Source organism: Phragmites australis, chromosome 5, assembly GCF_958298935.1.
Source record: "Phragmites australis chromosome 5, lpPhrAust1.1, whole genome shotgun sequence".
Classification (NCBI taxonomy): domain Eukaryota; kingdom Viridiplantae; phylum Streptophyta; class Magnoliopsida; order Poales; family Poaceae; genus Phragmites; species Phragmites australis.
In genome coordinates, this window is record NC_084925.1 from 34,550,421 (window position 1) to 34,572,185 (window position 21,765).

The 21,765-nt window shown below is 45.6% G+C and overlaps 3 protein-coding genes and 1 non-coding gene across 4 annotated transcripts; all 4 read left to right on the top strand.

Moving 5' to 3' along the window:
* Positions 1 to 7,087: 7,087 nt before the first annotated feature.
* Positions 7,088 to 10,466, top strand: LOC133919384 (bifunctional nitrilase/nitrile hydratase NIT4). The gene is made up of 5 exons (XM_062363761.1): positions 7,088 to 7,359; positions 8,265 to 8,456; positions 9,085 to 9,378; positions 9,586 to 9,867; positions 10,020 to 10,466. The coding sequence occupies exons 1-5, from the start codon at positions 7,215 to 7,217 to the stop codon at positions 10,190 to 10,192; spliced, it is 1,086 nt and encodes a 361-aa protein (XP_062219745.1). The 5' UTR covers positions 7,088 to 7,214; the 3' UTR covers positions 10,193 to 10,466.
* Positions 10,467 to 12,331: 1,865 nt separating this feature from the next.
* On the top strand, positions 12,332 to 15,193 carry LOC133919385 (uncharacterized). Its single transcript, XM_062363762.1, has 3 exons — positions 12,332 to 12,524; positions 12,725 to 12,890; positions 14,777 to 15,193. The coding sequence occupies exons 1-3, from the start codon at positions 12,443 to 12,445 to the stop codon at positions 15,036 to 15,038; spliced, it is 510 nt and encodes a 169-aa protein (XP_062219746.1). The 5' UTR covers positions 12,332 to 12,442; the 3' UTR covers positions 15,039 to 15,193.
* A 2,067-nt stretch (positions 15,194 to 17,260) lies between these two features.
* Positions 17,261 to 18,316, top strand: LOC133917610 (transcription factor TCP21-like). Its single transcript, XM_062361487.1, has one exon. It carries the CDS (start codon positions 17,338 to 17,340, stop codon positions 17,971 to 17,973), a length of 636 nt encoding a protein of 211 aa, XP_062217471.1. The 5' UTR covers positions 17,261 to 17,337; the 3' UTR covers positions 17,974 to 18,316.
* A 2,979-nt stretch (positions 18,317 to 21,295) lies between these two features.
* TRNAF-GAA (transfer RNA phenylalanine (anticodon GAA)) lies at positions 21,296 to 21,368 on the top strand. The gene has a single exon. It is a non-coding gene; the product is annotated as a tRNA-Phe (tRNA).
* The last annotated feature ends 397 nt before the right edge of the window (positions 21,369 to 21,765 follow it).

The following is a 21,765-nucleotide window of genomic DNA, read 5'->3' on the forward strand; positions in this document are numbered from 1 at the left end:
GATTTGTGTAACAATTGGCTCTAATACTTAGAAGTCTTGCTCCCTAATTGTTCTTTTCTCTTTATCATAGATTGGGCTATTAATAAGATCTTAACTAGCTCAAAGAACTTGGACAGCTAAACAATTTATGTTCTGGATAGTAACTGAAAAGAATTTTTTAACATAATCCATCTAGCCATAACAGAACCAACTAAGCCATAAAAAAATATGAGATCAACAGAAGTATGTTATGGCTAGACATTTCAGAATAGAGCTGCACATTGCACCTTCAAAGGAACTGACAGTGCTACAAGCAAGATCAGCAACACATGCGCATAAGGTTGTAGTCAACATACAACCATATGTGCACACAAGTCTGCAGCTGCTATTCTTTTCACAGCAATAACAAAATTATGTCCAAAATTATGCATACTACAGGAACATCAGCACCATGTCCAGATCATAAGTCTATAGCTATTGTACTCATCTAATAGCCCAATCTAAACATATATAATCATCACAAAGCATGTTGTCCAGGGGAAGTGGAAGAAAACTCACAGCGAAAATTTGATCGAAATCAAAATGAAGAATGGCTAGGCACGGCTAGCAACCGCTGACCCAGAAAACCTATCACTCTCTGTTGCCGGCAGTGAGAGGAGATCGGAGATACAAAGCCTTTCACCGTACTGCCACCACAATACAGGCAAGCCTCGACACTGCAGCTCTGGCCACCAACACCCTTTCTCTAGAGTAGAGCACCAGAGACAGCACGAGAGAAACCTCGGGCTCTAGTTCCCGATGCAACACAGAGAGAAATCACAGGGGAGATGAATTAGCCAAAGCTCATGCCTTCACACCGAGAGAGGGAGAGGGGAAGAAATAGGGGCCTTATCCTCATCGCAGAGAACCGGCGCCAGCTCTCCAGCGAGATTCCCGCGGCCACCCAACGAACCGACGGCCTCCAGTGTTGCTGCAGCCAGCCAAGCGACCTGGGAAATCGGCCGGACGTTGCCGTCGCCGCCGCCGCCAGCACCCGAGCCATCGAAGAGCGCCACAGCCAGAGGAAAAGTTTCCTTCCCAACCCTAGAAGCTGCACTTATATGGTGCCCACAGTGAGCCTGAACCAAAACAGATCAGAGCCCAGTTCTGACAGCCCATAAAACAGTCCAAGGCATAAACATTGAAATTTTCATAAATTACAACAATGACCACTTCAATCGCCTATAACAATTGCATCTCGCCACCGCATCACAATAATTGTGGCCTTTTGTTTCTTGTAAGATGGGACATGTCAGAATAAACTGTTTTGATCAGTATGGTGGATTCTATACTATATAGGTCTGGCAATCGTGTCTGTTTCTGCTTGTGCTCAACTTGGTGGTGGTGTCACTTCATGATAATGGGGACAAAGATGTTTCCATCTTCCATGCGCCCGATTCCCATGACTAATCTCTTGTTAGCTGTCACTTGACAATCGATCGATCACTTAGATAATGATGGATTTTGTTTCATTCCGTTCGCTATGGTCAAGAATAGTTCCTTGGCTGAAAGCGACCATCACTTCTTATCACACGCCACTTTGTCATTCGTCTATTTCCTTCATTCTTTTTTTTTAATCTGGACCAAGAGAAATCATGATTTTTGAATTCATATCAATAAACACAAATGCTCCTAAATAAGAAATTCATAAATCATACAGACCGAAATTTCTAGACTTTCTTCGTCCTTACAAGCCCTAAATTTCCACTGACTTCACTGCACTTGTAGCAGCCATCTTGGCTACTAATCTAACGTGCGGTTGTAGAACTGTGAACGTTTTTTTTAAAAGAAACTGTGAACGTGAACCAAAAGAAACGGAGAAAGACAGAAGCACCAGCAGAAGAAGACAAGCCTAGAAGCATCGTGATAGAATATATGGGAAAATTTCACTAGACTATGCTGACGCATGATTTATCTGTATTATTTATTTATATTGAGATTCATATTAAAAAGATAAATAAAAAAATTATAAAATATGTAAAAGAATTAGCAGGTAGATAAGTATTGAAAGTTATAAACAATTGCTATAGTCCGTTGACCACATCTCAGGTGAAGGTGCCTTTCCCGTGATAGAAGTTCCTCCTCCCTCCGAATCGGAATCCTCTGGTGTGCAGTCGGCAGAATCCACCATCCGCTACATCCGACGCCTCTTCTTCTGAGTCTTGCCTGCCTATAGAGCGGCCCAGTTCGGCCCAACAACACAACATGGCATGGAGCTCTTCTCGCTGAGGCTATGGCGGTACAAGTCGAGGCGGCGATGGGCGAGCTGAGTGACCCGCTGCACGGCGAGGATGAGCGGCGCGGCACGATGAGAGGCCATTTCTTGCTCATCAATTCACCATGGCCCACTCGACCTCCTCACTCCATCTATCTCTCTTGGCACCGTCATCGTCTTCCCGAAGACCGGCCGGGGGGCTGCCACCGTCCACGCCAGGAGCCTGACCCTTGCACCCCGCCGTGGTACTGCGCCATAGTGTTGGTGTGCCACGCGCGCCAGGGAGCCGAAGCCGCCGGACGGGGCCCGTCCAGTACCCCCGCGCAAACCGCCGGAGCGCCGCCGTTTTCGCGCCCATGCGACTTGGCCGAGTGCGCCTCTCGGCACCGCGTCAGAACTGCTCTGCTGGAGCATAAACACCAGACACAAGCACAGTACGAGTCACCGCTGATCTCCACTCCGGCAGTCGACAGCGAGCTCTGAGCCTCTGACAAGCCGCCTATACATGCGGACATGGCTGTTCTGCTTTTCCCTCTTGCTAGGAGTCAAACGCTCAGCAGTACGCCGTGTGTTGCTGGGCCGAACTGGGCCGCTCAGTAGGCAGACAGGATTTATGAGAGCCGTCGGATACAGCGGACGGCCGATACAATGCCGACAGCACGCCCGTGACGCCGGAGGCGAACTCAGAAGATCCCGATCCCCTTAAAAAAAAAAGAGGAAAAAATGCGAAAAACCCCTCCAAAAGTCATTGGATTTTGACTTTTCCTAAAAATTGTTTTGTTGAAAAACCCCCTAAATGTTTGATTTTGTTGAAAACCACCCTAAAAATTCAAAAAAAAAAATCACCAAAAATTCTAAAAAAAACTAGAGACAATTCTAAGACCTTTGGTGAAATTATTTTTCAAAAATAATATCTTTTGCATCATATTTTATGGAGAGTAAGTTTGAAAAAAAAAAAAGAAAAACGTGTAGCTCATTTATTAATTTGAGTTAAATGCATAGTTAATTATTTACTAATCCAAAAATCATGAAACAAATTTTTTTAGTCTTCTTACATGATCCTCTATCTTGTAAAAATACATAAAATCTTGAAATAGTTATTGTAACGTGCATGATTGAGTAAATGTGTTGCATATAGATTAATTCATAACTAATCCATAACACCCCAAAATTAGTGAAACCACTTTTATTAGTTTACTTAAACAATTATTTGTGTAGGAAAAATAATGTTAGACATGACAAAATTAAAATAACATGAGTTAATAAATGAGCTGCACATTTTTTTTTCAAACTTCCTCTCCATGAAATGTGATGCAAAGGATATTATTTTTGAAAACAAATTTCACAGAAGGTCTTATAATTGTCTATAGTATTTTTTAGAATTTTTTGATTTTTTTAATTTTTGGAGGGTTTTTTCAACAAAATTAAATTTTGGGGGTGTTTTTTTGCAAAAAAATAACTTTTAGTGGGAAAGTCAAAATTCAATTGACTTTTGGGCGGTTTTTGCATTTTTCCAAAAAAAGAAGGGTTAATTAGATTGGTGCCATTATAATTTTCATGGTTTAGAAATATGTCATCAAACTTCACTAAATCGGCCTGATGCCATTATTGCTTTGCATACGTCCGAATCTTGCCATTTTGTACGCCTCCGTGCTCCTTGGGCCCACCTGCAGGCGGGCGTACTTCGGTATATCCCAAAATACCCCTCCTCGGTCTCTAACACGGCCACCTGGTCCACTCGAGCTGCTCCCGCACCACTCCCTCACTGATCGTCACCAGCGACGACGGCGACCAACACGGCGACGGCGGAGGCGACTGGGAAAGGCAACATTGTCACCAGCGATGGGGGCGGAGCTCGGCTGAGGACGACTGCGCCCACACCTAGGATGGACGACGCACTTCCCACTGCGCCCGGATCTCAGAAACCGTGAGTAACCCTAGACTTCCCAGATCCCCCTAATTCCTGCACAATGCATCAGTTCTCGGTAGGAAATAGCTCGAATTCGTGGTTTAATTCAGTTCTCGGGAGGAAATAGCTCACGATTTGATTAGGTTTCCTCTCTTTTCTTGCTAGGATTTAGTACACAGTAGAGATTAAGATTGAAGGTTTTGTCACGGTTGACTCAAATGGTAGGAAATCGTATACAAAAGGTTTAACTCGGGATTGGGTAGTGGATTCAGACAGCTTTTCATTGGATTTCCTTATGAGAAGCTTAAGTGTCAAGGTTAAATGGGGCACGAACCAAAAGCCAGTGGTGTGGGTCTTTGACAAGAGGATGGGTGAGGATATTCTATTAGTTGATGAGAGTCAAATATTAGACGTGCTTGACATGTACAAACCAGAGAAACACTTAAAGCTCCTGGTAGCAGTGTTTGACAAAGACACATGTGATCAGTACGATGCTTTAGTCTAGAACCTTTGTGTGTTGTGCCACTAGAAGCAAGTACCATTCCCAGTGAATGTTTCCCACCTCCTGCTCAAGAAGGCCAGACAACATTTGAATCTAAAGTAGCAGGTTCTAAAGGAATATAGGAAGACTGATGGAGGATGGGATCTTGCCAAATGTGATCAAGGACATGAATAAAGCAAGCAATAGCTTAAGAGTTATCAAGATTGCTAGAGGTGATGATGACTTTGCAGAAGTCACTCTTGTTCATGCTGACAATATCACCAGGAGGCATACAGTGGACCTGCAAAACCACAGATGCTCATGCAGGCAATGGCAAATCACAGCAAACCTTGCAACCATGCCTTGGCTTGGATATGTGCCAATAGAGGTAAAATAGAATATTATGTCCATGATTACTACTCTGTGCAGAGGTTCAAGGCAACATATGCTGGTATGATACCCCCAATGACAGATAGGTCCCAGTGGCCTATTGTGGACCTTGGTTACAAAATGTTTTCACCAAAGCAAAAGAGAGGTGCATGGAGGCCTAGAGTTCAGAGAATAAGATGTGTTCTTGAACCAGGAAGAAGAACTGTTAAGTGTAGGAGATGTGGAGACTTTGGACACTTTGAGAAGACATGCAAGCTAGCTGAGGCATCTGGTGAGGAGAGCAATGAGGAGCATGTAGGCCCAAGTCAATCAACACCAAGGAAGAGGTAACCCCAAACTGTACTGTTTTTATTTTTTATTTCATATTTGTGAAGTGTGCCTGACAATGTGATTATGTAAGCAGGAAAAAAAAGGCTTTCACTGGGGAGGGTGAGAACCAGACGCCCAAGAAGCAGAAGAGGACACCCAAGAAGAGGAAAACACCAAAAAAGAAGAAGGCTAAACCAAGTGCACCAACTGCCAGTGTTGTCAAAAAGCTCTCGGAGTGGTTGAAGACCTGATGCATGTAATATGTAGTTCTGGACATGTAATATGTAGTTGCTAGTTTTGAACATGAGGTGTTAAGCTAGTTCTGGACATGATGTGTTAAGCTAGTTCTGGACATGATGCATGTAATGTGTAGTTGTTGTTATGCTAGTTCTGGACATGACATGCTTGTGTTTAACACGTTCTGGATCTGATGCTTATGTTAAGCTTGTTATGGACCTGATACTTGTGTGAATCTTGTTCTGGATGTGCTGTTCTGCTATGCTGTGCTGCTGTTGTGGATCTGCTGTCCATTAAGTCTGCTGTTCTTCTATGCTGCTAGATCTGTTGCACTAAGCTTATTCTGTGCTGCTGTGACTAGCAATTTAGTGTTCTGGACATGATGTGTTAAGCTTGTTCTGTTCTCTCCCATTTTATACAGAAGTATATCATCACACCATCCACTAAAGCAACGAGTACAAGGCTTTGTATCACCTTGTAGATCTGTAGTAGTGCTATTCTTCTTTCACATTGTGCACTGTTAGATTCTACTTAACCCAAAGTAGCAATATTGTACTTGGAGCAATCGTAATGCCTAGCAAACAACATTTAATTCAATTAACAAAGTAATTACACAATCCTTCACTACTTGCACACATTCAAGCTTCTAAATACTTGCACAGAACTGCAACCACAATACCTAGCAAACAACCAACTAAAGAAACACACACTATCAACTACAACTCATTTCTTCCCTATGCATAACATTGTCCTCAACAACACAATTTGCTGTTTCAACTCCCTGATTTCATTTGTCAGATGGGCAATCTCATGCTTCAACTCCAAAATTTGTTGCTTCACTTCTCCATTGTGACCACTGTGGAACATATCGTCAGAAGAGCAGGGCATGACAACATCTTCCAGCAAACGCTTACGCCGCATCCACGACCTGTACTCGTTCTCCCATTTGTAGAATCCACAAGTCAATGGATCATCCTACCAATATCAACGAAATCAACAAAATCAAACAAAGTCGTGGCCAAGAACACCGAAAACTAAACATCGATTTGATCCAGCTCACCTTCACATTCTCCTCATACTTGTACAAAACTCTACCATATGTCGCAGCTTGCTTGCTTTGTAGCTTAATCACACGTTTCCCACAATATGGACAATCCTCCACATCGCTGCCGGTTGCGCTTGACCCCGACGCCGCCTTCATCGGGCTACTCCAAACCCTAGATTGGGACATGCTTGGGGCTGTCGTCGCCGTGTTGGTCGCCGTCGTCGCTGATGACGATGAGTGAGGGAGTGGTGCGGGAGCAGCTCGAGTAGACTAGGCGACCGTGTTAGAGACCGGAGAGGGGCATTTTGGGACATACCGAAGTACGCCCGTCTGCATGTGGGCCTAAGGAGCACGGAGGCGTACAAAATGGCAAGATTCGAACGTATGCAAAATAATAATGATATTAGACCGGTTTAGTGAAGTTTGATGATATATTTCTAATCCATAAAAATTATAATGACACCGATCTAATTACCCAGAAAAAGAAAGACGTTCCTCCTCCCTCGCCCCACCAAAACCGAAGAGCGCAACCACGGTACGGCGCTCACCGTCCACGGCCTGATCTACTCCCCGCGAACTCGCTCCCACCTCCGCCCCCTCAAAGTTACCGATGGCTCTGGTCACATCGGGCTCGGGCGGCGGGCCGGTGATCGCCGAGGTGGAGATGAACACCAGCGCCGACCCGAGCGCCACCACCGTGCGCGCCACCGTCGTGCAGGCCTCCACCATCTTCTACGACACCCCCGCCACTCTTGGTAAGCACGCGCTCGCGTTCCCCCTATTCTTCTGTGACTGTGAGTGCGCGCGTGGGAGGCTGGGAGTGCGGCCGTGCGCGCGTGTCAGTGTGCGGTGAATTAGTAGGTGCACATCTGATGTGCTGTACGCAAGCTGTTCGTCCGATTGCCTCTGTCGCACGCTCTAAGCTTGGATTTGATGAGCGCGCCGCCATAGTGCGATTGTATGAGTGATGGATATGGGGGGAAGGTTGCAGATTCACAAGGGGCTGGATCTATGGTCTTGTGATGGAGATCACCTCGCCCCAAAGCTGGAGGAGCTCAGAGTGGAGGCTAGCTCTGCTTCTTCTATCTCATTAGTTTCGGATTTCGCTAACTGATGCTCACCATCACCATTAATGCTGCATTGGCTTCATGACTAGGAAAATCATCCGGTCTACTCGACACATTTCACTAAAGGATCTTTAAGCAGCGAACACATTACTCAAAGTCTCAAACTCAGATAGCAGGCACTAGAGGAGGTTTCGGTGATGGTGTTGACATATAGGTTACGGTTCGTTTTGCAAAGCTTATGCTTATCATATTGAAATAAACCAAGTGATGCATTCCAAATGAATTTATTGTTCTCTAAAACATGAATATTTACTGTACTAAGCCAAATACCAAAAAAAAAAAAAACAGATTGCAGTTACACTTTGAGGTCCAAGGTTTGCCATTGTAGTTTCATGGCTTCGTTTCCGATTTCCATCTTGGCCGGCACCTCCTCTAATCAGTGCCATTGCCCGGGAAAGGAATAGGAATGGAATGGATAATTTTGTATATTTCACTGGATATGTATGCAGTAGTAGTACTTTTGAGAGGACCTGATGCATTTCAATGAATTTATACTTATGAATTTGTTGTTAATAATACTATTTCCACTACAGATAAAGCAGAGAGATTGATAGCAGAGGCTGCTGGGTATGGTTCACAGCTAGTTGTGTTCCCAGAGGCTTTTATTGGAGGTTATCCTCGTGGATCCACCTTTGGCTTCGGGATCAGTATTAGTATTGTTAATCCAAAAGACAAAGGAAAGGAAGCATTCAGGAGGTATCATGCAGCTGCCATAGATGTGCCTGGTATGTGGAATATAATGGAGTATGTCTGTCCCTTGTTATTATTAGTTCTCTTATTGTTATCTAATAAGTTCTCAAGACATTTAGGTGTTAGATTCTTTGTATTTTCTTCCTGAATTTGGGAATACTGTTACTTTTTTCATGTTCGATGTATGCATAAACAGTCTAAGGTTGGCAGGAAGGACTTGTATGGCTTTCCAAAAATTGCTGACTGTTTGGTAATTCTTCTACTCTTCCTGATTCAATTGATGGACAGTTAAGCTTGCTTGGAGTGTCCCTCAGATGTGGACGATCATCTAAGTTGGTCCTTTCGTTGATACTTGGTGTTGCTGCTTCAGCTACATGTTAGGATCACGTTTTGGTGATGGTGTCGACATATAGGTTACGGTTCATTTTGCAAATCTTATGCTTGGTTGTGCTGCTTCAGCTACATGTTAGGATCATTTCTGACATCGATTGCCATCCAGTAACTTAGTACCATTCTTAGTAGTAATTATGTCTTATATATGATTTCCACTGTTTTTAGTTTTCCATCTATCACAGTTGATAATATTTCCATATTTTTCATTACTATGGACATATAGTTTGTTTTTACTGTATATATCTCCTTACTGACAGAACAAGCATACAGGTCCAGAGGTGACACGCTTGGCTGCTATGGCTGGAAAATATAAGGTCTTCTTGGTAATGGGAGTGATTGAAAGGGAAGGTTATACACTGTATTGCTCGGTACTCTTCTTTGATCCTCTAGGACGTTACCTGGGTAAGCACCGCAAGCTCATGCCTACAGCATTAGAACGGATTATATGGGGATTTGGAGATGGATCGACAATTCCAGTTTATGATACTCCACTTGGAAAGATTGGAGCCCTCATTTGCTGGGAAAATAAAATGCCACTTTTGAGGACAGCGTTATATGGTAAAGGTAAGACTCTTGAACTATTCTTAGTGTTGTGCTGATAAGTTTCCTAGAGACAGCTTACCAAGAAGTATCGATATTTCCTGACTTCACTGGATGGTAGCCTTGAAATGAAAAGGAAATATACTTGAAGCACTAGTTCGATAAGCAAATACTGAAAAAACATTGGCACAACAACATGTACTTGAGTTTCTTCTCTTATGTAATGTGCAGGTATTGAGATATACTGTGCCCCCACTGCTGATTCCAGGCCTGTTTGGCAAGCCTCCATGACTCATATTGCCTTGGAGGGGGGATGCTTTGTCTTGTCAGCAAACCAATTCTGTCGCAGAAAGGACTATCCTCCCCCACCTGAATATGATTTTGCTGGTTTAGGTGAAGAGCCTTCTCCAGACACTGTTGTATGCCCTGGCGGCAGTGTCATCATTTCTCCATCTGGAACAGTCTTGGCAGGTCCCAACTACGAGGGAGAGGCACTGATTACAGCCGACCTTGGTAAGAATGCAAACACACTGCTTTTGTACATGTGTTTGTTTACACAGTTCTGCTCTAGTGTTCTCATAGTTGTTTTGGCATCAGTTTTGAATTGTTGAGAACTACCACATTCACATTCTGGTTAGAAGGTTGTAACGAAATGCCTTTTGCAGACCTGGGAGAAATTGTCCGAGCCAAGTTTGATTTCGACGTGGTGGGCCACTATGCACGACCTGAGGTCCTGAGCTTGGTGGTGAATGACCAACCACAGCTCCCTGTGTCTTTTTCGTCTGCCGCTGAGAAGACCCCAGCTGCAAAGGGTGACGGCATTGCTAAGTCCTATTGATGAACGATGACCCTTAAAACTCAGTTGCATCAATACGTTGGTGACCGTGGCCCAGTTCCCCTGGGTGAGTCAGTCTGGGATGGGAGACCGTGGCCGGCGTGCCGTGTGCCCTGGTGGACCACCTGGTAACCACGGACGCACGGATAATGCTCCTTGTTTGTAAAAGACACACTTATGCTGCTTGTAAAGGGATGTACAATGTCTCAAGGATGAACAGCTGGGGTCTGTGCAGATTTTGCTCTCTAATAAAATATCCTCGCAGCTGTTTCTTTTCCGCCCGTGCCCTCTTATGTTACCATGGCATTTTTTAATGATGATAGTATACTCTAGTTTACCCAAAAAATCCGGGTTTTTTCGTAACTATTCGTGTGTTGTTCCAAGGCTTCAAGGGCACGAGAGCATGGGGAGCGCAATATGCTTTCCCACTTCACTACTCTCTCATATTTCCACAGTTAACTTTGCGATTCCGATTAACATATAGCATAAGAAATCTTACGCCCATTTATATGCCTGGACCGTATTTTGTGCATTTTAACTCTAGTGCTTAGGTGGGGGGCAGCCTATTTACGGTTTAGGGCTTGTAGGGAGCGATGTCTCTGACCATAGAAGCCAGGAGAGATGGGTAATGGCAGCGAGGAACCGGGCATCCACTGGTGATCAGTGGGTTGCGGCCGAGGGTTAGGGTGGTGTCGGAGAGGGCGCATTCTCAAGGAGCAGAACATAGAGCCATAGAGGTTAGTTGCGTCCGTTAGATTTTGCGAACCTATTGTGCGTACGTAGAAACCGGGGTTAATCAAGCTTCCTTTTCTCTAGCAATTACTAATAGCAAATATAGCAAAATCAATGTTTAAAAAAATCATGTGTATTAAGGGGTGTTTGCCAGGGGCTCCAGCCTCCAGATCTGGGATCCACTATGGATCTAGGCAAAGCATTATCAAACAGGACAACTCTACAATTTTGTAAAGCAATCCAATCTATGATCTCCTTATTCCCTAGTGTAATTTTGTAGAGCAGTCAAAACGTTACTTCAAATATGGATTCGTCCCCGTGAAAACCAATCAACTCACCGAGTTGAGAGGATATTACCTACTTTTATCTTTAGTTCATTGATGAATCTGTTCCACTGTAGATCTGCGGAGCAAATTTTGGATCTAGAGCCCTTCCAAACAACCCAATGAATCTAATCTGGGTTTGGAAACTTGGCGAGCCTATCTATGTTATCATACCACGCCGTTGCTTCTCATTTTACCAACTCTAGAACTCAGCATCTCGATAAAAGAAAAAAAGGAGTCTTATAACTCAAGAGACCAGGACTGCGAAGATGGTTTTACTGATCACAACTAGTTCGATATCATCAAGGAGCTGCGTGTAATCAAGAATGCACTTGCTTACAGAGAAGAAGGTTCAAGATAGAATGTGTTGAAGTACTTTGGCACTAGATTCAGAGAGTTTATACGGTAGGTTGTGACGTAAATTTTGAAGAGGCATTCCCGGATGCATGGTTCAAGTGTAGAATATAGTAAAGCGATGCAAAAGCAGCATGGACTTTCAGAAGTTTGCCTTGTTAGCATGCAATACGCTTTCAACGTGTGAAATGTTTAGTATAGACGCATAAGTTTTGCCAATTCAAATCCTTCTTGTTCTGATTGAACTTTTGTGTAACTATTGCATACTCTTCTTAGAAAGCTCAAGCCCTCATTTGAAGGTTAAACCTAGATCTTTCCCCCACCACATTTCTTACAAAATTAAGGAGGGTCTAGCAAAGCTGCACAGGTATTGCAAGTCTTTCAAAATAGCAAAACCACTTCAGCTCCTGTTTATTTCAGATTTTGGATTCTGATTATGCTCCAATAATCGGATTATACAAATAAATGGACGGATTCTAAACGCAAATTGCAGCAATCTAGATTTAGATTGTGACACCATTCATAATCTACCTCAAAGTAGCTTCTACAGTCCATAATACAGATTTTAGATTCTTAAAATTCGCAGGGAAACAAACATGCCCTCAGTACCAGAGGAGCGTAGCAGAATGATGCCGAACACTTTGATGAACAAAGTGGGTGTATCCAACTGGGCCAAAAGAGGACTGATGAGTTGGCCCAATAGTTGGGATGCACATATCCAGCGGCCCAGCGACGGGGGTAGGAACCACCGAGCCTGAGAAGAGGCCAGAACTAGAAGAGGACGGCGGACCAGGGAAGAACCAGGAGGCGGAAAGAAGCAGCGAGAGAACGCCGGCAAGAGGCCATGGAACCCGAGAAGACCGAGGCGGCGGCAAAGCAGCCGATGGAGGCGGAGGCCGGAGACCCCGTAGATCCCCGCGAACTGGGTAACTTACTTAACCCCCTGGATTACTTCTGCTTCAGATCGTTAATCTTCATATAAACCTTTTTTTTTTCCCTTCTTCCTCTAAGAATCATACCCCTGCAATTTGTGCAAGAAACAGCGGACTTTTTTTGCCCTGTTGTAATGCGCTAAAGCATTGTCTCTTACTCGCCTTTTTGGTTCCTGCGGTCTCTGATTTGCTAGTGTCCAGCGACGATGAGATAGACTACTCCGTCGAGCCCGAGTTCTACGACCCCAACCTGGATGACGCTGATGAACGGTGGGTGAACAGGCAGAGGAAAGGCCGCACATCTGACGCCGTGCTCAGCTGCCCCGCCTGTTTCACTACCTTGTGCTTGGATTGTCAGAGGTAATCCATTACTGCTTGAGTGCTTGACATAGCTCAAGGATGGGGAACCTTGGATTATAGATTTATATTCAGATCGATTTTTTGAGATTACCCAGTTTTGTTTCCACTCTTGTTAAACAAAATAGTTTATTTTAATGTGAGAACTTTGCAGTGATGATTTTCCTATGGTAAAGAACCTATCAGTTACCATTACTCTCATCAGGGGCGTGGTGTTACTGCCTTTGTGAAACAGGAATGTGAACAATTGTCATCAATTTACTGATTCACTGACAATTATAAGCAATGTCTCTTATGTAGTCATGTTTAGAAGAGCTTATGCATATTAGACTACTTGGAGTAACTATATAAATTGATCTTTTTATGTAGACATCACACCAAGGCTTATGAGCGGCTTGATTTGTGCCCCAACCAAGCTTGCCAAATTTTGGAAATGCCCCAAAAAATTGGCACTTGATTGGATGGTTGCTGAATTTTGGCATGCCAATGGCCCCTTGGCTACATCCTATGCATTATCTTGCCAATCATTTGCCAAATCATGAGCAGGCAAATTTTTTGACAGAGTTGGTTGGGGCACAAAGCAAATAAACCCTTAATGATCAGATTGATTGGTTATTGTCAAACAGTGAAATTCCTTAGTGTATGTTTTATTTGTCTACTTTACATGAGATTTATTTCTGAAAGATACTTCTCTTAATATGGGAGAAACACTCCTGGAAGTGAAAACCCACTATTTTAAACTTGTGAGGAACATCTAAATGCCTGCCTTAATAAACTTGTGGACTATTGGCTGTAGGATTGCATCAATAACCCTAGCATTCACTGTGCCTTCTCATTTCCTCCTTCAGAATACGCAATTATAGGACTCGTTTCTGCTCAAATTTGTTTGAACAAGAATGAGAATCCCAGGTGTGAAATGAATCAGGAGATCTAGTTAAGTACTATTTATTTGTGATTCTTTGAGGAATCACTTTATATTGTAAATTTTGAAGCATGAATACCTCTGAAAACGTGGTGCTGTTGTTTCCATTTGCACATTGTTTGGAACTACCTTATTTTTTAACTTTGATTAAGTATTTTTCCCATTTTTGTCGGGTTAATTAATTTTCTGCCACTCTAGTGGATGACACATTTCCAAAAGCCACCCATTCAAGATGCTATGCTAAAATGCCACCACGGCCCCACAAAAACATTTTCGTTTGCCACTTTGAGCTCTTTTTCACCGCCACGTGGCATTTTTATTTTTATTTTCACCTGCCGATGTGGAAGCGAAGTGGAATGATCACTCTACCCATCCCGCCCGATCTGACGATGCGCCGCCATCGCCGTTCGACTTTGACCGCTCGCGCGCGCTCCTGACGGTCTCCTCCCCTGCGCCTCCTCTGCCACGCACGCGTGCCGCCGCCGCTGGCTCCTCTCCCGCGCCTCCTCTGCCACCCGCTCGCGCCGCCGCCACGGTCCTATCACGCTAGCGCCTCGTGTAGCGCTGCGGCCTTGTCGCCGCAGAGGGGGTAGAGAGGGGGAGGAGGGTCGCCAGCGTTGGCCATGGAAGGACGACACGTGTGCATCTAAGGCGAGGGGAGGTGGCGCTCGGCTGAGTGAAAGGAAGAGGAGGGCAAAAATGATATTTCCACTTCGCTTCCACATCGGCAGGTGAAAAAAAATTAGAAATGCCATGTGGGAGTGAAAAAGAGCTCAAAGGGGCAAACGATAATGTTTTTGTGGGGCCTAGGTGGCATTTTGGAATAGCATTTCGAGTGGGTGGCTTTTGGAAATGTGCCATCCGCTAAAGTGGCAAAAAATTAATGAACCCATTTTTGTCTGTTGCTCCGGTTATTGATGCAAAACTTCCAGTTGTTAATTGTGGGGTGTCTCTTGTTGATGTTCAGGCATGAGAAGTACGTAAACCAGTACCGTGCAATGTTTGTGTGCAACTGCAAGGTCAAGACTGATCAAATTTTACGCGAGGACAAGGGAAAAAGGAAAAGCCGCAAGGGAAGGACTGCTGATTCCTCTACTACATCAACAGAAGGTGAAAGCAAGGGACAAGCTTATCACCCAGTTTGTTGCGAGGTCTGCTCGACTGAGGTTGGAGTGCTTGATGAAGATGAAGTTTACCACTTCTTCAATGTCGTCCCAAGCAACTCCTGAATTTAGTGCTGCTGCTGTTCTGTGAACTGTTACTGTAGAATAGATTGTCGGTCCATGCGCCCCGTGGTAGTATGATATTGTACTTGTTTTAACTTTCATATCGTGAATAGACATAAACAAGTTACTCAGGAACTATGGGTGGCATGTTGCTTTAATTTGTCTACCTGAACGAGAGACTATCAGGACTGCAGTAAAGTTCAGACCAAATGCAAGAAAGTCAAGAAATTCTTCAGAAGCGCACATCTGCTGGGAGTCCATTAAACAAGGTAGCTCCAGGTCAGCAACCTATGTGCATCCTGCGGTCTCATATCGTGCGCTGATGTATGGTTGCAATGTGACAGATGGGGATCGAAGATGGAGTGCGCACGGTAAAATCAACAGGAGGACCAGATCGAACGCCGACACCCCCCCTTTTGCCAACGAAGCCTTTGCCGGCTGGGGCTCCCTCCCTCCAATTATACGCGGCCGCGACATTCTGATCATATCCAAAACTAGGAAGGCTGGTGGCCCGTCTATTCGCCTTCGCTTTCAGCGCAGGTCATAATCATCATTACGATGCCGGAGCCGGAGCCGGAGCCTCTCCGCAGTCCACATCTACCCCAGCCATGCTGTGCTGAAGAACGCTCCCGTCCCTCGCCTAAGTCAACTAATCGATGGATACAACTTACAAAGGTCAAGCAACCTCGGCACCTCCACCTCCATACTGGTTTTGGCATCTTCACGCACACATCATGCCGGTCGCCGCCGGCGCCCACAACGAAGTCTCGCTAGCTTTGGTTGGTTAAGGTGACCATCGCCCAAGATAACCGGCAACAAGGGCGGGGCCTGACGTTTCCTCCCGGCGGACACGGGCCTGGAACGGAGTGCATGCGAAACTACCACCCCGTACGTCAGCTGGCGCGGCCGCGGGACAAGTCGCGTCGAGCCGTCGAGCCCTTCCGCCCGCCGCAACCCAACTGCGTCGTGACCTCGTCTCGGCGACGGTCCGTCTGCCCCCCCCCCCCCCCCCCCCGCGTACAGCAGCAGGTCAGCACCCCCGAGTCCCCAAGACCCAAATCGGATCGGTGCACTGTGCAGTGCAGCACAGCCCATTTCAGGCTGTGTTGCTCCATGTCCACGTCCATTCAGGCGCAAGTTGGGGGATCTGTACGCACGCATGGCCTGATAACGATTTTTAGTAGGGCAACGGCGAAATCTCCGCAGCCCCAGCAGCGTGCCCCATCATCTGATGTCGATCGCCTCTGAGCTTTTGGTCGAAAACGATCCTATATTTCTTCTCCTCTTTCTCCAAACAAAATCCTTGATTTTTTTTTGAACCCAAGCAGGAGAGAGCTGGAAAGACAGGGGATCGCAGCTCGGGCTGCTGTGCCTGCACATTTGATTTGCTTCACCCCACCCATGAAGATAAGCTAGTATATAAGCTCATGCCTGTCTAATCCCGATTGCGATGTGATTCCGTGATAGACTTGCTACTACTAGACAATTATCTATATATCACTGAATGTTAACGAAGCTCTTGATTTGTCATTGAACAAAATCATAGTGTCTTCTATGCAATTACTTTTTTTTCCTTTTCATGCGTGCCATCATCTGAATATTGCATCCGCTGTGTCATACTTAGAGGATAAAAAAACTAAATTGATGCTATAGAAGAGAATATGATTTTTTATGGCAAACTGAGAATTTTTTACTGTCACTGGGAATTATCTCTGCCACTATATGTAAAAGACCTGCAGATTCCAGCAAAGTGAGAGCTATGGACCCAGATTCCCATGTGCCCTGCTCCCCCTAGTGGCACAGTGCTACTGCACCCCGGTCCTCTCTGACTCTTCTACCCGTCTGCCTTGTACTCTCCCTCAGTCTGTCATCCGTGGGAAAATTTTCTTACTCTAGGTTACTGTCTTTTACATTAGTGCTAATGCTACACAAATATGCGCAAAATATCTCGAATATGTATTGTTTGAATTCGTTTTGAACTCGTTGGTCGTACATAAAGAAGTGGGATTGTTACATGGCTCGTTTGACACTTTTGCCGTAGGTGTGTGCATGGAGGCACACACGAAACATGTGCATTACAATACTATGACTCTACGAGCAAAATAGCAATTTCGTTTATACGAATACGTAGAAAATGAAGTAGTACTACAATGGTAAGAATATGCAGAATAAAACTGTGCAATAATACATCAACTCCATTATAAATCTACCCTCCGTGTCCCTCTCCTCATCACCTCAAAACCTCTCAAACCCCACCGGTCCACCACTCTCCAGACCAGCAACAGGACGAGAGACAGGCGCCATGGCCACCCGCGACGTCTCCACCTCAGCCGCCGCCATGTTCCACATCTACCAGCCCTTGCCGGTCCCGTCCACGGCGGCCCCGGCCGCAGCGGCAGCCGACGGCGCCGTGGTGGTCCCCGCGACGCCGGGCAAGAAGGCGGCGCAGGGCGGCAAGGACCGGCACAGCAAGGTGAACGGGCGCGGGCGGCGCGTGCGCATGCCGATCGTGTGCGCGGCGCGCGTGTTCCAGCTCACTCGCGAGCTCGGGCTCAAGTCCGACGGCCAGACCATCGAGTGGCTGCTCCGCCAGGCCGAGCCCTCCATCCTCGCCGCCACGGGATCCGGCACCACCCCGGCCGTCTTCGTCTCCTCGTCCGCGCCGTCCACCTCCTCCTCCCACTACCAGCAGACCATCCTCGGCAAGCGCCCGCGCGAGGAAGGCGACGCCGCCATCGGCACCGCGGCGGCGGCCGCGGCAGCTTCCGCGTTCTGGGCGGCACTGCCGGCGCCGCGGACGGAGGCCTGGGGCTTCTCGCCGTTGGAGGCACAGGCGGCGGCGGCGTACGTGCCAATGGCGCAAGCCCACCACCACCACCTCAACCTTCTCGCCGCGCTCTCCGGCGCCGCCAGGCGCGCCGAGGAGGAGTCCCGGTGACTCCACGGCTCCTGACACGTTCTACATGCGTCACTCGTTCATTGATTTCCGTGTGTTCTACTTCTTGGCAGTGTTCTTGATTCGCTTGTTCCTCTCTTCCGGTCAATCGCTAGTGTGTTGTTTCCAAGATTCGATGAAGATTGTTGTGGGTGCCTAGTGCTAAATGTAAATACGATCAGATCCTACATTCCAGTAGCATGCGTTAGAGTTTGCCGTCAGTTTAGGTTTCCTGTGTTCTTTTCTTGATTCCGTGGAACCTGTTCCAGTTAGCATCTTTGTCTGTATCGATCAGCTCAAGTCATTTAGTAACAAAAGTTCAAAGCTGCTCTTCTTTTGTGGGTCATTTATTATTCTCAAAGTGCATTGGTGATAAAATTACGTATGGGATTGCAATGTTTCATAATCAAAGACTTCCATGAAAGTTTCATAAGCTCATTAATTTTGAGTGTTTGACTCTGTTGACATTTCTACTACTAGAACTACGTACTTGTAAGTTATAATGACAGTAGAGCACTAGAATCGAGCGCCTGTGAAAATTTTCAGATGTCCAATGCCCATCCAGGCTGCAGATGTGCAGATTACACCAATGATAACACTGGAGGAAAGAATTCCATTTCCCCCGTCGGTTGCTTTTTCTCGTGAGACTTCGCTTTCCCTCTGCTCCGAGGGGAAAGGAAGGGGGCAAAAGGCTGCGGCGCCTGCACCCGCACAGCCGCTGCTGCCGCTGCCGCGCTCTGAAAGGTTGTGGCCGTTGTACCTGTGCACTCGACCCGATTCGTGTCAAAGCTGGAGGCAACTTCTCGGGCTCTGAACTGTAAAGATGCCTAGCTCTGCCGTGCCGTCTCGTGCAGCGTACCGCCATACAGATGCCCTGCCTATGGTAAGTACGGGTGAAAATGGATAGGATAGAGATACAATAGTCTATTTTCTATGTTGCTATGAATGAATATAAATATAAATCTGAATATCTTTGTATATGAATACGAATCAGATTATTCGAATCTAAATACGTATTTCGGTATCTACTCGATCAGGTTATAGGTAAATATTTCACACCTTTAACGGTAAGATTTTTTATTTTGTACACAAATGTCCGTTCACATTTTGCAATTACTAGAATTACCCCGAATTTTTAGAAATTTCATTTGAAATTCATGTTAGAAATTTAAATTTTTAGTCAAATTTGATCAACTTTGATCCAATTTGATTGGGCTGGAATATATAAATTCCCTACACCTCCAAAATTTCTAAAACTTTAGCAAAATTTAGTTCTCTAGTTGGTGGATACGGATATTATCTATTTCTACATCGGAGTTCAAAGCAATTATGATATCTACATTTGAATCCAAATCTCGAAAACAAATTCAGATACATTCATTTTAATATTTATTTCAAAAACTAATATGGATATAAATAATTTAGATACCTACTATCTATTTTTCACTCCTACTGCTACCTGCACCGGCTTGCAGCAGAAGACCGGTTGACTTGGCGACGATACATGTCACGGCATACAGAGATCAGTTTGCTGTTGCCTATACTTATCTATCTATACGTGCACTTCTGCCTAACCTAAGGTTACATGCCTCTTCTGCTCCGCATGTGAACGAATGAATTCGTTGCTACTCGGAAGGAAAGGCCACGAAGCAAAAATGGGTCAAACGGTGAAAAGATGGACGAGTGTGATGCGTGGTACTTCATGGGGGGCTGGTGGTCATACTCGCCAGCAGGGGTAGAAAATATATAGCAGGTATATTTGAATTATTTGATATCCATGTCTGTCAAAACATGAATATAAATATATGTATTCATATTTATTTTTAAAATAGATACTAAAATGGATGTATCTGAATTCATTTTTGAGATTCGGATTCAAACATGGATATCCGAATTGTTTTGAATTCGGATGTGAAAATGGATAATATTCGTATCCGCTAAATAGAGAACCAAATTTCACTAATGTTTTAGAAATTTCAGAAGTGGACGAAATTTATATATTCCGGCTCAATCAATTTGGAACAAATTTTAGTCAAATTTGACCAAGAATTTAAATTTTTGACATGAATTTTGAACGAAATTTCTAAAATTTTGGTAGTTCCAGTGATTCCAAATGTGAACAAATTTTTTGCACATCAAAATAAAATTTGTTGTCATTAAACGTGTAGGATATTTGCATACAACTTGATCGAGTAGATATTCGAATGCGAATTTGAACTATCCGATTCGTATTCGCATTCGAGGATATTCGAATTTATATTCATATTCGCATTAAAATATAGATAGCAAAATAAAAAATAAACTATTTAATCCGTATTCGATCCGTTCCATTCCAACCAGCCAGGCCAGTCGCCAACGTACATGGCATTGGCATGCAGCATGTGGATCGGTAGCGTACGTACGCCTGTTTTGGGCAATCACGTACACCTCCTGCCGGCCGGTACACGGCTACGGATCAGGACTTCGTGTGCTTCTCAGTTTCTACTCGTAGTACTTGGTTTTACCGGTCCGTCCGCGTCGCCAGGATACAAGTGTATATATGCTAGAAGAAAAAAAAGAAGAAGCAATTCAATCGCATGTGGTACAGACGCATGGACCTGACCTTCGAAATAGCGCAGCTTTCGGTTCGCCGTGCGCCTGCTTGCTGGTCTGACAAGCTGTACGTGCGTAGACCCAGGCGAGCGGCCGGCCTGGCCAGACAGCCGACGCGGTGCCGGTGCATGAAAGCAAGCGAAAGCGTAGGCGGGCGTGACTGAGACCCGTCCATCCCGTCCTGGCTGGGGTCCCAGAGCAAGATGCCAAGTCCGATCAGGTTCGCGCTGGCGCGCGCCCGTCCGTCCGTCCCTGCCCGTCTGGCGGCCAGCTGCTGCCGCGCTGCGCTCTGCGTGCATGCATATTCTCCCTTGGCCAACTAGCTGCCATGCATGCTACTCGGCTGGTCCTAAAGGGTGGCCGGGTGCAGTTCGGCGAGTGTCCTGGGCGCTTGCTCTGGGAGTGTCGTGCCGTGGTGGTGAACCGATCGGCGCCTTCGCGGCTCTGCTGAGCTTGGCCGGACGACAACGTGCCCCAGGGGCGAAGCTAACGTGAGCCTGCTGCTCCGCACGCGGGGCTGGCGGCCGGTCGGGGATAGCGGCTGATTTTACCGCCGCAAGTACGCCGATGGCTCTGCTGCGCATCACATGCATGATGCATCAGCTCGTGCGGGCTTCCGAATGTTTTGGTGACCCAGGAAGTAAACGGATGGCAACAAACAAGCGCAACTGAATATTGCGAGTCGAATTACTAAATTTGTATGTATTGTATTTTGTGAAACAGAAAATCAAAAGCGGGGATAGCTCAGTTGGGAGAGCGTCAGACTGAAGATCTGAAGGTCGCGTGTTCGATCCACGCTCACCGCAAATAAGTTTTATTTTATTTTATTTCCCTCTATTTTGTTTGGCCCTGTCCCAGATTTCAGGTCGGGGGTTCCTTCTCGTTCCCAGGTTTCCCCTCTCCCAGCCGCCGCCGCCCTTCGCAACTCCGGTCGTCGCAACACACCGCGAGCTCAGGCTTCGACGTAAGCTCTAGCTATTCCTTTTTTTTTTACAGCGTTCAGTTCCGTCCTGCTTCCATCAGGGAAAAAAAACTGGATTTGATCTTATCTTCGTTATCAAGAACGAAACTAGGTCATGCAACCTTAGAACCACAGTTCCTTGTAAGCATGTCTTCGAATCCTGTATGGTTAAGAAAAATTTCAGGATTGTTTAAAAATACTTTGCGTGCCTCGGCCTTTTTCACTAGCTGGAATATTATATT

Bases quoted from the DNA above. Each gene is read 5' to 3' on its own strand.
- LOC133919384 (XM_062363761.1), top strand. From the start codon at position 7,215: ATGGCTCTGGTCACATCGGGCTCGGGCGGCGGGCCGGTGATCGCCGAG. The intron at 7,360-8,264 runs GTAAGCACGCGC...TTTCCACTACAG, and splicing joins CGACACCCCCGCCACTCTTG to ATAAAGCAGAGAGATTGATA. The intron at 9,868-10,019 runs GTAAGAATGCAA...TGCCTTTTGCAG, and splicing joins ACTGATTACAGCCGACCTTG to ACCTGGGAGAAATTGTCCGA.
- LOC133919385 (XM_062363762.1), top strand. From the start codon at position 12,443: ATGGAACCCGAGAAGACCGAGGCGGCGGCAAAGCAGCCGATGGAGGCG. The intron at 12,525-12,724 runs GTAACTTACTTA...CTGATTTGCTAG, and splicing joins CGTAGATCCCCGCGAACTGG to TGTCCAGCGACGATGAGATA. The intron at 12,891-14,776 runs GTAATCCATTAC...GTTGATGTTCAG, and splicing joins TTGTGCTTGGATTGTCAGAG to GCATGAGAAGTACGTAAACC.
- LOC133917610 (XM_062361487.1), top strand. From the start codon at position 17,338: ATGGCCACCCGCGACGTCTCCACCTCAGCCGCCGCCATGTTCCACATC.